A 14466-nucleotide genomic window follows, 5' to 3' on the forward strand; every position below is an offset into this window, starting at 1 on the left:
GGAACCTTCATACAGTGCTGGTGGGAATATAGAATGGTACAGTCACTTTAGGAGATAGTGTGGCAGTTCCTTAAATGATTCAACAGTCACCACACAGCCTGGCAACTCTATGTCTACACACACACACACACACACACACACAGAGAGAGAGAGAGAGAGAGAGAGAGAGAGAGAGAGAGAGAGAGAGAGAGAGAGAGAGAGAGAGAGAGAGAGAGAGAGAAAAGCTGAATGTGAATGTCTGCATGCACACTTTTATATACATGTATACACTGGTCATATGGTCATAATGGTCAATAAGGAAAGAGTTCTGCTGTCTATCAAGTGATGGGATAAACAAGCACTACATATATACTAAATATTCCACACAATGGAATATTATTTGTTCACAGCAGAAATGAAGTATTGATTAGGCCATCAAAAATTCAAATACTGTATGATTCCACTTGAATGAAATGTCCAGTATAGTAAAATCTATAAATACAGAAATCAGTTTAGTAGAGCTGAGGAGTTTGAGGGACACAACTTTTCTTGAAGATGACAAAAGTGTTTTAAAACACTGGTGACAGCTGTATAACTGACTGATTACAAACTACTGCACTGTATATTGCAAACAGGCAAACAGCACAGAACAGGAGTTAGTTTGAAATCAATAAAGGTATTCAAAGTTTTCCCCTAATAAATGAAAAAAGAAATTCATTTCTTAAAAATTATAAAACACAATGCAGAGGACTGCTCCTCAAACAGCCCAACTTAACAACACTGCATTCCTGCTTCTGCCCGAGAATGCTCAGGAGGCTCCAGTGATTGGAGGTGGCCAATGACTGCTTAATACTCCAGAGAGCCAGGGTGAGAACGGCAGTTACCTTCCTTCTCCTTCCCTACAATTAGGACACGAGCAGGCAACTCTTCGAAGCCTTTTGCCAGGCTGCACCTCTGCATCAGAGGTCTGCTGGCCTTGCTGCAAATGCACTTGTGTGAGTTGGTCAGGACTAACAGCACCTATCGTAGCATTAGCAATCCCTCCAACTGCCACCGTTACAGGAGCTATCGTAGCTTGCTGGACTTTCACTCCATCCTGTCCTTGCTGCTGACCTAAAAGAGAAAGAAAAACAGAGTATTAGGATGCTTCCTATTCCTAAAGAAATGATGTAAAAAATTCATATGGACATTTTAAAGCTCTAAAATGTTAGTTTTTTTTTTTTTTTTTAAGCAATGCACAAAGAATAAAGGGGTTAATGATTTATACCAAGCTAATCCTTCCAAAACATACACTATTTATTTTAGGGACTCAATTTGTCATTTTCCAGCTGCTGGGATTATATATAAACATAACAACTTGACTGAAATACTGTGAGGACTCGTGAGATACCTGTAAACACTCATCCCTAGATGGAAAATGCTATAAAAACACAAATCATTATTACTTACAGTCAACAATATTATCTCATATGCCAAGAAAATACAGGAATAGCCGGGTGGTGGTGATGCATGCCTCTAATCCCAGAGCAAGGTGGATCTCTTTGAGTTTGAGGTCAGCCTGGTCTACAGAGCAAGATCCAGGACAGGCACCAAAACTACACAGAGAAACCCTGTCTTGTGAAGAAAACAAAAACAAAACCAAAAACCCCAAACAACAACAACAAAAGAAAAAAGAGAAAATACAGGAATAAAAAAATCCTAGCGAAAGGATTAAGAATTAGAGACATTTCTCATTTCTAAACAAGCAAACACCTCCTTAGTGATGACAATTTTTGCTTTATTTTTTAGTATACAACAGAATTAAATGTCTTATTACTTTATTCTTTTGAAACAGGGCACTGCTACATAGCACAGGCTGGCCTAGAGCTCACTACTTAACTCAGCTGGCTTCAAACTCACAATCCTTCTGCCTCACCCTCCTAAATGCTCAGATTACAGGCATACCACCACCACATCCATCCTAAGTGGTTTAAATGCAAAATCAATGATGACGTACATATAGTCACTACAGCAAACATAATTTTTTTCTTTAAACTTTAGTTTTTTCTTATGCTTTTGCTTTTAATCCTTGGACCGTGTCTCAGGTATATACTAACTTTGCTTCCTTACTAGGAAAACTATGAAAAATGCATAATATGACAGTGTTGTGGGATACTGGTACACTATATGAAGATGTATTTGCTGTGATTGGTGTAATAAAAAGCTCAATGGCCAATAGCTAGGCAGGAGGCATAGGTGGAATTTCTGGAGACAGGGAAGACTGGGAAGAAGAAGGCAGAGTCACCAGCCAGACACTGAGGAAGCAGCATGGGCAGTATGGAGATATGTGGTAATGAGCCACGTGACAGAATGCAGATTAAAATAAATAGGTTAATTTAAGTTATAAGAGTTAGTGGGACAAGCCTAAGCTAAGGCCAAGCATTCATAATTAATAAGAAGTCTTTGTGTCCTTATTTGGGAGCTGGCTGGCGGGACATAGAAAGACTCACTACATATGATGTCCAACGTGGAGGCTTGAATATCCACGGAGGGCCTGAGAAAACGGTCTCTCAGGTAGGGCAGGCTTGGTGTACAGAGGCGGGGCTCTTTTAAAGAGGCCCTGCAGTGCAGCAGAGCACTTGAGCAGCCAGTGTGCTAGGTAAAAATGCCTGCCGCGTCATGGACACAGCAGCTTCCCAGAGCTGGGGCAGTAAACGTCCTAGCATGAAGCTAGGCTCTGAGGGAACTGAAAAAGGGGTGGGGCAGAGAGAGCAGCTGGCATGGCCATTCAGGTTTGTCTCACAGTCAGAGAGTGCTGGGGCACGTGGTAAAGCAGTCCAGACCAAGAAAACCTTTAAACAGACACAGTAAAAAGTGGGTATGGACAGTCATTAAAAAACAGTTTAAAAATAATAAAGTAAAATCTTTAAAGAGTAAAGTAATAAAAAAAAATAAGCTGCACAAAGATGGGAAATACACAGGGTGTCTGGATCCTGTATGGTACTTTGTTGACTTGGAATTTAAGCTCTAATGTGCAAAAAACAATAGCTGCTGAGAGATACTGAATTATTGAAACTGGCAAATTAAACCAACATGCTGTGAGATGTCTTTCTGCATGCTGTGAATATGTGTTGCTCTGATTGGTTGATAAATAAAGCTGCATTGGCCTATGGCAAAGCAGCTTAGAGGCATATCCAGACAGATATACAGAGAGAAGTGAGGAGAAGAGAGAGAGACGCCAGCTGTCGCAGCTGTCGCAGCTGTGGGAGGAGCAGCAAGATGCCAGCAGACCGGTAATGCCACAGCCATATGGCAACTTATAGATAATAGAAATGGGTTAAGTTATAAGAGTTATCTAGCAAGAAGCCTTGCCATAGGCCAATGCAGCTTTATTATCAACCGCACGCCCAGAGGAACATGGGAACATGGGGTTGGGGGTGGGAGTTGGGGGAGACGTCGGAGAAACCTCCCAACTACATTTGGCTGCCCAATGTGTCGGCTCGAGTTTCCACCTAAAACCTGAGAGAACTTAATAAAAGATTCTAAAGTGGAGCCAAAACCAGCTTCCTACTTCATGTCTCATGCAGGCCGGTACAGAGATGCTGAAGCATTCAGGCTTGAGCGCAGCATTGCAGATTCCCGCCTCGGTACAAAGCTGTCTCCAAGCTGCACAGCATGCTGCATGGTGGATTTAGCCTTTACTCATACAGACAAAAAGGGTTTATGGGCCAGCTGCACGCTACCTGAAGGGATCATGAACCCTAGAGTTGGCGGGATAAGCTTGACTCTCCTGAGTACCTCCGCCATGTTGGGAAGCTGAAGTGGACAGAGTCCACAGATTCAGATGGAATAAACCTCTAAATGGTTTTTTACATTATATGCAAAAAATATATGTAGGCTTGGAAGAGAGAGGAAAAGGAGGATAGATAGTTATATAAAAAAATAGATAATTTTAAAAGGGATAAAAATAATATAAAAAATAAGCCATGTAAAGATAAAAATCACACAGAGGATCTGGATTATATTGTTTTTGGAATTTTTAACTACAATAAGACATTTGATTATAAAGGCTGCTGAGTTAAACCAATATATATATTTTAAAGGTATCTTTACTTCAAAATTTGTGTCTAAGGATACATTGCTTTGGAAAAGAGGTTCTGCTTTTGTTTCCACAGGAGATGAGAATCTATGGATTGCTTCCAGACTAATACAGTTTGATCAACCAAGACCTCCTGAAAGGTCTCCCATAACCATGGCCCAGATGATCCAACATTCAAAATCAGCTTCAAAGCAACTGGCTAAGACAATCCATCCTCACAGACTACTACAGCCAAGATTTAACTATAATTCTTAATTTTCTCAGGATCCCCATAAGATTACCAATGCTCCCAATCAGCAGAAAATAATAGAAGCTATGCCCAAATTCCCAAAATATTGTTTATAACTGTATATTTTTATTTAAAGGGGGTTGATTATAAATGCAATCTCTTTCTAAAGAAGAAAAGGGGATATTATAGATATGATAGGATGAAAGGGTAGATTACTGAATCTAAGAAAAACAACTTGTTTAAAATGTTTTACATTGCTATAGATTTTAGTTTATTACAACATTAAAGTTAATTTTGTTATTCTGTATGTATATTTCTACTCTTGTTTAAGGTATTATTTTTATACAGCTCATTTAAAATGGTAACATATAATTAAGAAATACAGATTATAATCATCTAAGATAATCAAACTTATAGTCACGTTAATTAAATTGTTTAGGTATATAAAGATATATTTCAATTAGGAAGGTAATCTTCAAACACTCCAAAGACTTACAGAATATGGCATTTAAAATGTTTAAAAAACTTAAGACTTTCTGGACAATGAGACATGTCTGCTCCTGGCAGCACTGATTTACTTCAAAGAGGAAGATGGGCAATGAAGATACTCCATATGGAATTTATCTTCTTCTTAGCACAAAATGGGCTGTTGGGCAAAGAACTGCTCTTGCCTGGACTGCTTGACAGTATGTTATATAGACTGGACATATAGGACCCATGGAAAAATAACCCCTGAATTTTGCCAAAACAAGGCGAGATGGTCCTTCAGGTTCCTGCTTCACAGAGGAGACTGCCAGATATTCTACAGGACACAGGAAGGAGCTACTAAAAAACTCTAGGCCTATAGGCCCCGTTACAGAGGAACTTTGGGTGACTGTCAAGGCAGCCAGCTGTCTCTGTCATTTGAGATTTTTCCAAGTTGCTTTTAATGCACTTCTTGTTTACTTAGGTAATATTATATCTTTCTTGGGTCTTTGATGTAGTTGAAGACAAAATAGTTATAATTTTCCTTGGTTATGATAAAAGATAAATTAGATATGAAACCTTAAGACTCACAAATATAAGATAGATAGAATATTTTCTTTAATTTTGTCAAATACAAATAGACTAGACATCATAAATGTAATTCCTGCTTGACAACTGTTCTATTATATGTAATTTTACTATGTTAAAGTTAAAACCTTCCTTTTTGATTAGATAGAAAAGGGGAAGTGCTGTGGGATGTCTTTCTGTATGCTATGAATATGTGTTGCTCTGACTGGTTGATAAATAACGCTGCATTGGCCTATGGCAAGGCAGTTTAGAGGCAGGTGGGAAATCCAAGCAGATATACAGAGAGAAGAAAGGAGAGAGAGAGAGATGCCAGCTGCCGCCATGAAAGGAGCAGCAAGATGCCAGCAGACTGGTAATGCCATGGCCACATGGCAACTTAATAGAAATGAGTTAAGTTGTAAGAGCTAGCTAGCAAGAAGCCTGCCATAGGCCATGCAATTGGTAGTTAATATTAAGCCTTTGAGTGATTATTTTATAAGCAGCTGGGGGACTGTGGGGCGGGCGACACCAGAGAAAGCTTCCGGCTACACCAACCTCTATATTTTAAGAATGTCTTCATTTCAAAATGGAAGTCAGAAAATACGCTGCATTGGGGGAGAGGTTATGTCTTTGTTTCTGCAGGAAGCAAAATGTTATGGTTCTCTTCAAAACTGATGAAGATCAGATTTGATTGGGGGAGACCTCCTGAAAATCTTAGCTACAGACATTAAAAAAAAAAAAAAAAAAGAAGAAGCCAAGAAAGTCTACAGGGCAGGTGTTGTATATGCTGATCCCTCTACATGGGAAGAGCTCTAAGACTGGATGAGACATGATAAGTCTTGTTGGCTACAGAGTCCTCATGACTTATTATTACATGCCATCCTTTCATATGGCATGGATAGAGATTTGGTTATGCAGTCCAAAGGGACTTATAAAGTTGACAGATGACTTTCACCTGCATCATATTTCAAACATACAACAAAAAAACATCTTTAGCTGACTTGTGTGTACCGCACATTCCATACTTGTGTTAATACAGAAATATATGCTACCTTTAAAAGTTTGTGTTTTCAGAACAAAAGGACCAGACATCAATGAAGACAAGTAGCCCAGGTGATCCAGCCTCTCAGAATGCCTCTGTTGCAGTTTCCTCAAAATCCTGCATCTAGAACTACTTTAAAGCTGTTACCTGAGATGATCCAGCCTCACACACTTACTCCAGCTAGGACTTCAGCCCTGAACTTTCCCATTACACAGAGATTGGACAACAAATAATACAGCTAGCTCTCCTAGGATTTGACCATTATCCCAATTTTCGAAGAGTCCCCTAAAGATGCTGTCTCCCTCAGACAACAGGAAGCAATTTTAAGAATACAATGCCTACATTCCCAAGAGGTAAGGTGAATGATTTTGGGTTGTTCAGTGGGTTATGGGTGTTTGTCATCATTTAGGGGGGTTGGCTGCAAATTCTTACTGGTCATGGTTAGGAAGAAAACTAAGCAAGGGAGGTTAGATTCAAAGATATCTCCTCTGGGAGAAAAAAGGAGATATGAGAGTGAAAGAATAAAAGGGTGGATTATTGAATCTACTTTTAGACTAAAAAGCAACTACTAGTCTCAAATATTTTACACTGGTATGGATTTTTGTATAGTGATACAAATTTAAGGTTTTGTTACAACATAATATGTGTGTGTGTATGTGTGTTTCTACTCTTGAAAGTATTGTACCTATGCAGCTCCTTTAAAAATGGCATGTCAAGTTCTAGTCCTTGAAAGCTATTATTATAAACCATTTATGATAATTAAGAAACACAGGTTAGTAGTTAGTCATCTATAACAATCAAATTTGTAGTCATGTTAGATATGTTTTCAAGGTCATAGAGATATATTTCATATAGATAGATGATCTTCAAAAACTTCAGAAACCTACAGAATGTAGCATTTAAGATGTTTTAATAACATTGGGCTTTCATGACAGTAAGATATGTCTGTTCCTGGCAGCACCAATTTACTTCAAAAAAGAATAATGGGCATTGAAGAACCTCCATATGGAGTTTGCGTTTACTGCAGCAAAGTTAGTCACTGGGCAAGAAACTGCCCTTGCCTTGACTGGTAACAGTATACTGTCAAACGAGACAAGGAGAACACAAAAGAAGGCAACGGCCAAACTTTGCCAAGACAAGGTAGGACAGTCCTCCAAAAATTTCCTGTTTCACAAAAAAGTCTGTCAGATATTGTAGGCCTATAGGCCAAAGATGGATGCCCCAATGTTGCAGAGGAACCTTGGGTGACTGTCCAGGCAGCCATATGTCTCTGTCATTTCTATAGTTTTGGAAGTTGCTTGCTCTCCACTTGCTGTTTATTCAGGTAATATTAAATCCTTCTTGGGTCTCTGGTGTAGTTGAAGTTGAGATAGTTAAAGTTACAGTTTTCCTTGTTACCAAATTCAGAAAAGCAACTCACAAAAGAGTTATAAAGTATATAACATTGAGAGACATAAAAGCTTAAATTGTTTAAGAAAATGTTTTGAGGTCTGAAAAGATAGTTTTGGGTTGATAATACAAGTTAGGATAGAAAATTGTTTAGGTAAGAGTTTGGGCTCACTAAGATAGGATAAATAATACAGTACTTTCTCTGAATTTGCCAAATACAAATGAACTAGACATTATGAATGTAATTCTTACCTGATAATTGTTCTTATTGTATATAGTTTTACTATGGTAGAGTTAAAACCTTTCCTTTTTATTTAGACAAAGATGGGAAATGTGGGATATTTGTACATGGTGTGAAGATGTATTTGCTGTGATTGGTGTAATAAAAAACTGAACAGCCAATAGCTAGGCAAGATGTATCAGCGGGATTTCTGGGGACAGAAAAGACTCTTGGAAGAAGAAGGTGGAGTCGCCAGCCAGACACTGAGGAAGCAGCATGGGCAGTATGGAGAGATGAGGTAATGAGCCACGTGACAGAATGTAGATGAAAATAAATGAGTTAATTTAAGTTATAAGAGCTAGTGGGACAAATCTAAGCTAAGGTCAAGCTTGCATAATTAATAAGAAGACTCTGTGTCCTTATTTGGGAGCTGGCTGACAGGGTAGAGAAAGACTCCCTACATGACAGAACTATTTTCATGGCTTGACTTTATCCTACAGTATAAATTGATATGCCTTATAACCACCTCTTTCCCCATATCTGATTCATCATGTGAAAAGACTGGAAAGAAAACATCAATTTATAAGAGATCCACCTCAGAGATTTGATAGAGGGGTAATACTTACAAATCCCTCACTACAGTTCATGGCACAGAACTGTTCATAACATGTTAGCTATTGTTCCCCTTAGCCACTGAGTTGAGTAGCACTACAAGGATACACTATGCTAGCAGAAACAAATGTGGAGTAAAATAAAAGTGCTTATTTTAAAACTGCATTTGTGGGGCTGGAGAGATGGCTCAGCGGTTAAGAGCACTGGCTGCTCTTCTAGGGGTCCTGAGTTCAATTCCCAGCAACCACATGGTGGCTCACAACCATCTATAATGAGATCTGGTGCCTTCTTCTGGCTGTGGGCATACATGCAGGCAGAACACTGTATACCTAATAAATAAATCTTAAAAACAAAACAAAACAAAAAAAAAAAAAAACAAATTCAAACAAAAAAAAAACCTGCGTTTGTGGTACTTTAAATGGAAAACTGAAAATCACCAAGTAAGAAATCACCTTTTCTCAACAAATTAATCCCTGACTGACTCTCCCATCCAAATTAATCTCACCCTCCACTGCAAACCTGCAGCCCTCTGACTCCTTAGGGGCACCTATGGCTAAAACACAACACAGCTATCCTTCAGCATCTACAGGAGTTGATTTCAGAACTCCCTTCTTCATCTAACACCATATGCTAAAATCTACAGATGCTCACGTCCCTTACACAAAAATGGCATAGCTCTGCATAGTCCCTATACACAACATCCTCCCATTAGTTTAAATCACCACTAGTCTACTTCTAACCTCTAATACAACCTATGTAAGAAGTTGTAATATTGTATTCTTTTTTTCAAAGTCTCAGAAGTTGCTGGGTGTGAGGGGCACACACCTTTCATCCCAGCCCGCAGGAGGTAGATCTCTTTGAGGTCACAGCTAGTCTGGTCTACACAGTGAATTCCAGGACAGCTAGGCCTGCATAGTGAATCCCTGTCTCAAAAATAAAAACCCACAAAAAAGTTAGCCAAAGTCATAAATTGCATCCCTTTCCCCAAATACTTCATCTGTGGGTTGGTTACACTTTAGGATTGAACCTGAAGACACAGTAGGTTGAATGTAAAATGCAGACTTTGTTAGGAAGGGTTTCAGGAAGTTCACAATGTCTTTATCTTTAAATCAACACACATGGTAAAGCAACCCAAGTAAGGCCCCATCTGTGAAGTCACCATCACACACTCGGGGACTCTGTGTTCTTAACCAAAGCAGTCCTCCCAACCCCCTTAAATTCATGTCTCTTACCGACTTCAAGAATTGTTTCTGCAAAGTATTGTGGTGCATGCCTTTAATCTCAGCATTAAGAAGACAGATCTCTGTGAGCTGGACGCCAGCCTGGTCTACATAGTAGTTCCAGGGCATCCAGTGTTACAGTGAAGAGAGGGGTTTGTGGTATGTGTGTCTGTGTGTGTCCCTCTCTGTCTGTTTCTCTGTTTCCCCCCATACACATAGGCACACACACTATTTCTGGGGCTGGGGGATGAAGCTCAGTAGTGAAGGGCTTGCTTCACAATGCATAAAGCCTAACATTCAATCCCCACTGCTAGCCCCCACTCCTCAGAAACAAAAGGGGACACTTCTGATGATCAAGCTGGTTTTTCATAGGTAAAATCTTATATTGTACACCAGTATACAAACACAAAATATAATTTGCAATGCCTCAATATACATTGAGTATTTACAAGTTTTAAATACTCCATAAAAGATCCTGTAAGTATGACCTTAGCTAAGCAAACTACTTGTGTGCCTAGAATCACAGTAACATACAGCAAGAAAACAAACATCTCTGGAAACAGAGTTCTTTCTGAACAGGTGCTTTACAAAATCTCTATAGCATAGAACCCAGGGAAGTGCAAGTAGTTCAAGATGGGGGGAAGTCTTTACATCCCCTGAAGACTTGCAATATTCTAACCACCAATTTCTAGCTATCGTTCACACAACAGTTGTTCACACCTTTCAGGCGGTAGTGTATTAAACATGACCTCCATTATCTTAAGAATTGCTTCAAGATCCCAGAATCCTTAGAGCTCTTCACCACGTCTTTGACAAACTCCACAAGCCTCCATGTTATGAGCATTTCCATCTGTTCAAGAACCTGAATTCTGATGAATAATATAAAGCAAGGTATACTTGGGTTTATGTATTTAAATCTAGTAACATCCTTCATCTAGATGTATTTCTCAGACAATTCACATTCAACACACTGCCTTTATTTCCACTATCCATTAAGCCACCAAACTCTAAAGCAGGACATGTGCAAGCCAACATCTCAGTCCTCACCTTGTTTCAGTCTTTCTCTGGCTCAGTATGCTCGTTATTCTTCTGGCCCTAAACAATTATGGTGTTCCTCTTTGTAGGGACTTGGCACATACTCTCCAGCCTGGGTAGGGGTGCCTCTGCTATTCGAAGATAGTTGACTCTTTAGTGATATTCTGGTTTCAGTTCAAACCTCCTTTCTTTAGAAATGCCATTCCTAATCATACATCTGAAAATGGTTCCTCTTCAGTCTAATAATTACCTACCTAGTTTTGTCTCTCTTCTTTACTGTTTTAGCCGACTTATTTTGTATTTGGTGTGTGCACACACAGCACACACATGGAAGTCAGAGGAAGACACTGGGTGTCCTGTTCTATCACTCTACCTTATTCTCTGGAGACAATGTCTCTCACTGAACCTGGAACTAAGTGGCCATCAGCAAGCCCTAGCAATATTCCTGTCTCTGCCCTGCCCTCAGAGAACTGGGGTTACAGTGCACAAACACACCAGCATTTTTATGTGGTTGCTGGCAATTTGAACTCAGGTCCTCAAGCTTGTACAGCCATCTCCCTAGCCTCTCACCATACTTCTACATGTTGAGAAAAATCAGGTAAGTTGTGTTCTCTGTTCACATCTCTAGGACCAGGAACAGAACCTAACACACAGCCATTCAATAAGACAGGCTAATAATAAAGTTTATTTTGGTCAATGATAGTCCTACTGCCTTATGAACTTATGAACCTACATCATTTTTTAGCTGTTCCTACATATTGACTTCTTGGACTAATCTCACTAGATCATGATCCATTGGCTTCAACCTCTCATTTGAGTTCTAAGACTCTAAGTGCAAATCAGCAAGCTCAACTTAGACTACTTCCCCGCCCAAAAAAACCTATTGCATCCACTGACTGTGCAGTTAAAAGAGATACTGTAGACTAAAGACATGTTAAGCGTATGCTGGTTCTGTAACTAGAGTTCAGTTCCAAGCACATATGTCAGATGCTTACCAAACAGCTATATTATTCCAGTTTCAAGGGATTCAAATACCCTGTTCTGGCCTCCAAAGGCATTGCACTAAGGTGTGCAACCCATGCCCCAAGATAATTAAAAATAAAATCTTTTTAAAAATGAGAGGGTGCTACTGCATAATAACTATTATTTATCTTTTTCTATTAGCATTATTATGATCCTGCTAATAGGTGTCTCTGCCAGTCTAGGTAGACCCGTCCAGGAGGTGAAGCAGGGAGGAGAATGCAATAAAAAAAAAAAAAAAATCAAAGGGTGTGTGGTAGTTTAAATGTAACTGGTCTCCATAAGCTCATGCAGAGTGACACTATTAGGAGATATGGCCTTGGTGGAGTAGGTGTGGTCTTGTTAGAGGAAGTATTCACTGTGGGGGTGGGCTTTGAGGTCTCCTTTGCCCAAGCTATGCTCAGTGTGATGGACAAACCACTTCCTGCTGCTTGCATGTCAAGATGTAGAGCTCTCAGAAACTTCTCCAGCACCATGTCTGCCTGCATGCCAACATGTCACATCATGATCATAAAGGACTAAACCTCTGAAACTGTAAGCCTGCCCCAATTAAATGTTTTCCTTTATAAGAGTTGCCATGATCATGGTGTCTCTTCACAGCAATAGAAACCCTAAGACAGGGTACTATTCTGAACACAGCACTTCCATGCTCACTGTCAATGGTTGATTGCAGCAGTGTGCATGCAAAACTACTCGCCCACATGGACTTCATTTCTGGTCAACAGACTTCCTTCCAATCCAAAGTCAATACATTAGAAGGTCACTATGCTTCATTTGCGGCTGCTCTTCACTCCATCTCTGATCCTGTACTCTGGGCTTTCAACTTTGTCAGAAATGTCTCCCTTCTCTCTTGGTTTATCTTTAAACCAGTATTTAAATCCACACCCTTACAGATTTATCTGTTTTCCTTATTGTTCACCACTCATTCTCTTTTCAAACTATTCATTAGATGTGTCTCCTATCACTGCTAAATATCATGACAGAAGTCATGATACTATGTTAGTAAAGACATTCTTAATCGTACTCTAAACCCCTGATCACTCTTCCCAAGTTCTCCTGTGCTTTACTGATCTCACTCCATTCTGACCACTCTACTTCACTGTCCTCAATAGGCTTCTTCTCCCCTTTACAATTCTCACACTGCTCTCTAGGGTTCTGGCTTCTCAGGTGACCTACTTGTGACGGTGATCTCATCCGCTTTCGTATTTACTGTCATGTATAAGCTAATGCTTCCCAGTTCTGTAACTTCCACTCACATATCTCCTAGGAGTGTCACTTTGTCACTCTTGTCAGGAAGCATTTCCGAACAGATTCCTCAGAGGCAATCTGTCTAAAAGCCAGACAAATTAATCGAGCTCTTTTAACTATCCAAATAGTAAATCTGGAAGTCCTTCCTGCCTCCCCTCTATTTTTCCATCTTCTATAATAGACGCTATCATTTAATACCTATTGTGGAGGTAAGAAATTTTACCATGTTTTACATACTAATATCCCCATGGACTTACTATGTTATCCCCATCTTAAGATTTGAATACTGAGGTTTTTAAGGGGTATGGACAACACCCAAGTTCACAAAGCAGATATGAAAAAGCCAACTCCAGAGGACATATTTGTCTTACCATACAAATTACTTGTGTTGGTCCATAGTCCCCCTTGAGACTACCTCTTGAAAGTCTCTCCTATTTGCCCACATTCTCCACCCTATTGGACATTAGGGCAGGCAGACCCCATTAGCTTTCATCAATTCTGATCCTTGCAACATCCCTATTGCATGTCTAGTTCACCTCAGAAATTCATGAGTCCCACATGGAGTACACCACAATGGAGTCAATATTTTCACCACAGTGCACACCTGCTGACCTGACAGCTTCTTCTCTTGGCTTTCCTCTTGAACTCTACTCTCATGGGAACATTCAGTGAGCTCCTATTTCCTATAGTGGCTCTTGTTTCATTTTCTTTAGGACTTTGACACATTTTCCTGCCCCAACATCTTCGTCTTGCATTACTCACAACAATTCAATGTTTATGCTCTCAATTATAGCTCTAAAATCAACTATGGCCAAAGTGAACAAATGAAAATTTAAATATGGCGTATTGTGTGATTCCTTAATCAGTTATAAGCTACTGGATTAAAGCTTTTTAAAGACAGCAATATACTGTTGAGAACAGGCTCTGGCAGCTTAGACAAGCACAAAGGTCTGAAGACATCCTATGGTACAGGAGGAGTAAAAACCAACAGAACAGCATCTGTCACAGTGGTCAAGTGTCTGCAATCCTAACTCCAGAGAGGAGGATTTATTCTGGCTCACAGATACAGAGGCTTGAGTCCACGTTTCTGTGCCTGTGGTTGTGTAGTACGTCATGGCAAAAGGATGTGGCAGAAGAAAACCATTCACCGAAAACAGACCTAGTGGGAGCTCTTAATGAGGCAGGAGTGTCCTTGGAAGGAGATTATGGATCCTGACTTCTGCTCTTCTTCTCTTGTCTTTGTCCCAGCTCTGGGGTGGATGGCTTTGCTGTAACATGTCCAGTGACGGTGTACTGCACTCTCCCTACCACTAAAGGCAAAGGGTAAAACCTCTAGAACTGTGACTTACTTTAGTGTTTTCT

General features: G+C 39.8%; 1 protein-coding gene across 2 annotated transcripts in view; it reads right to left on the bottom strand.

The window, feature by feature from the left end:
- Sp4 (Sp4 transcription factor) overlaps positions 1 to 14466 on the bottom strand; it is a 66432-nt gene that overhangs the window by 21955 nt on the left and 30011 nt on the right. For both annotated transcript variants that reach the window (XM_006988291.4, XM_076551578.1), the window contains exon 4: positions 864 to 1092. In XM_006988291.4, coding sequence (XP_006988353.2) covers positions 864 to 1092 — 229 coding nt within the window. The remainder of the gene's footprint in view (positions 1 to 863; positions 1093 to 14466) is intronic.

The sequence above is a fragment of the Peromyscus maniculatus genome, chromosome 14, assembly GCF_049852395.1.
Source record: "Peromyscus maniculatus bairdii isolate BWxNUB_F1_BW_parent chromosome 14, HU_Pman_BW_mat_3.1, whole genome shotgun sequence".
NCBI lineage: Eukaryota > Metazoa > Chordata > Mammalia > Rodentia > Cricetidae > Peromyscus > Peromyscus maniculatus.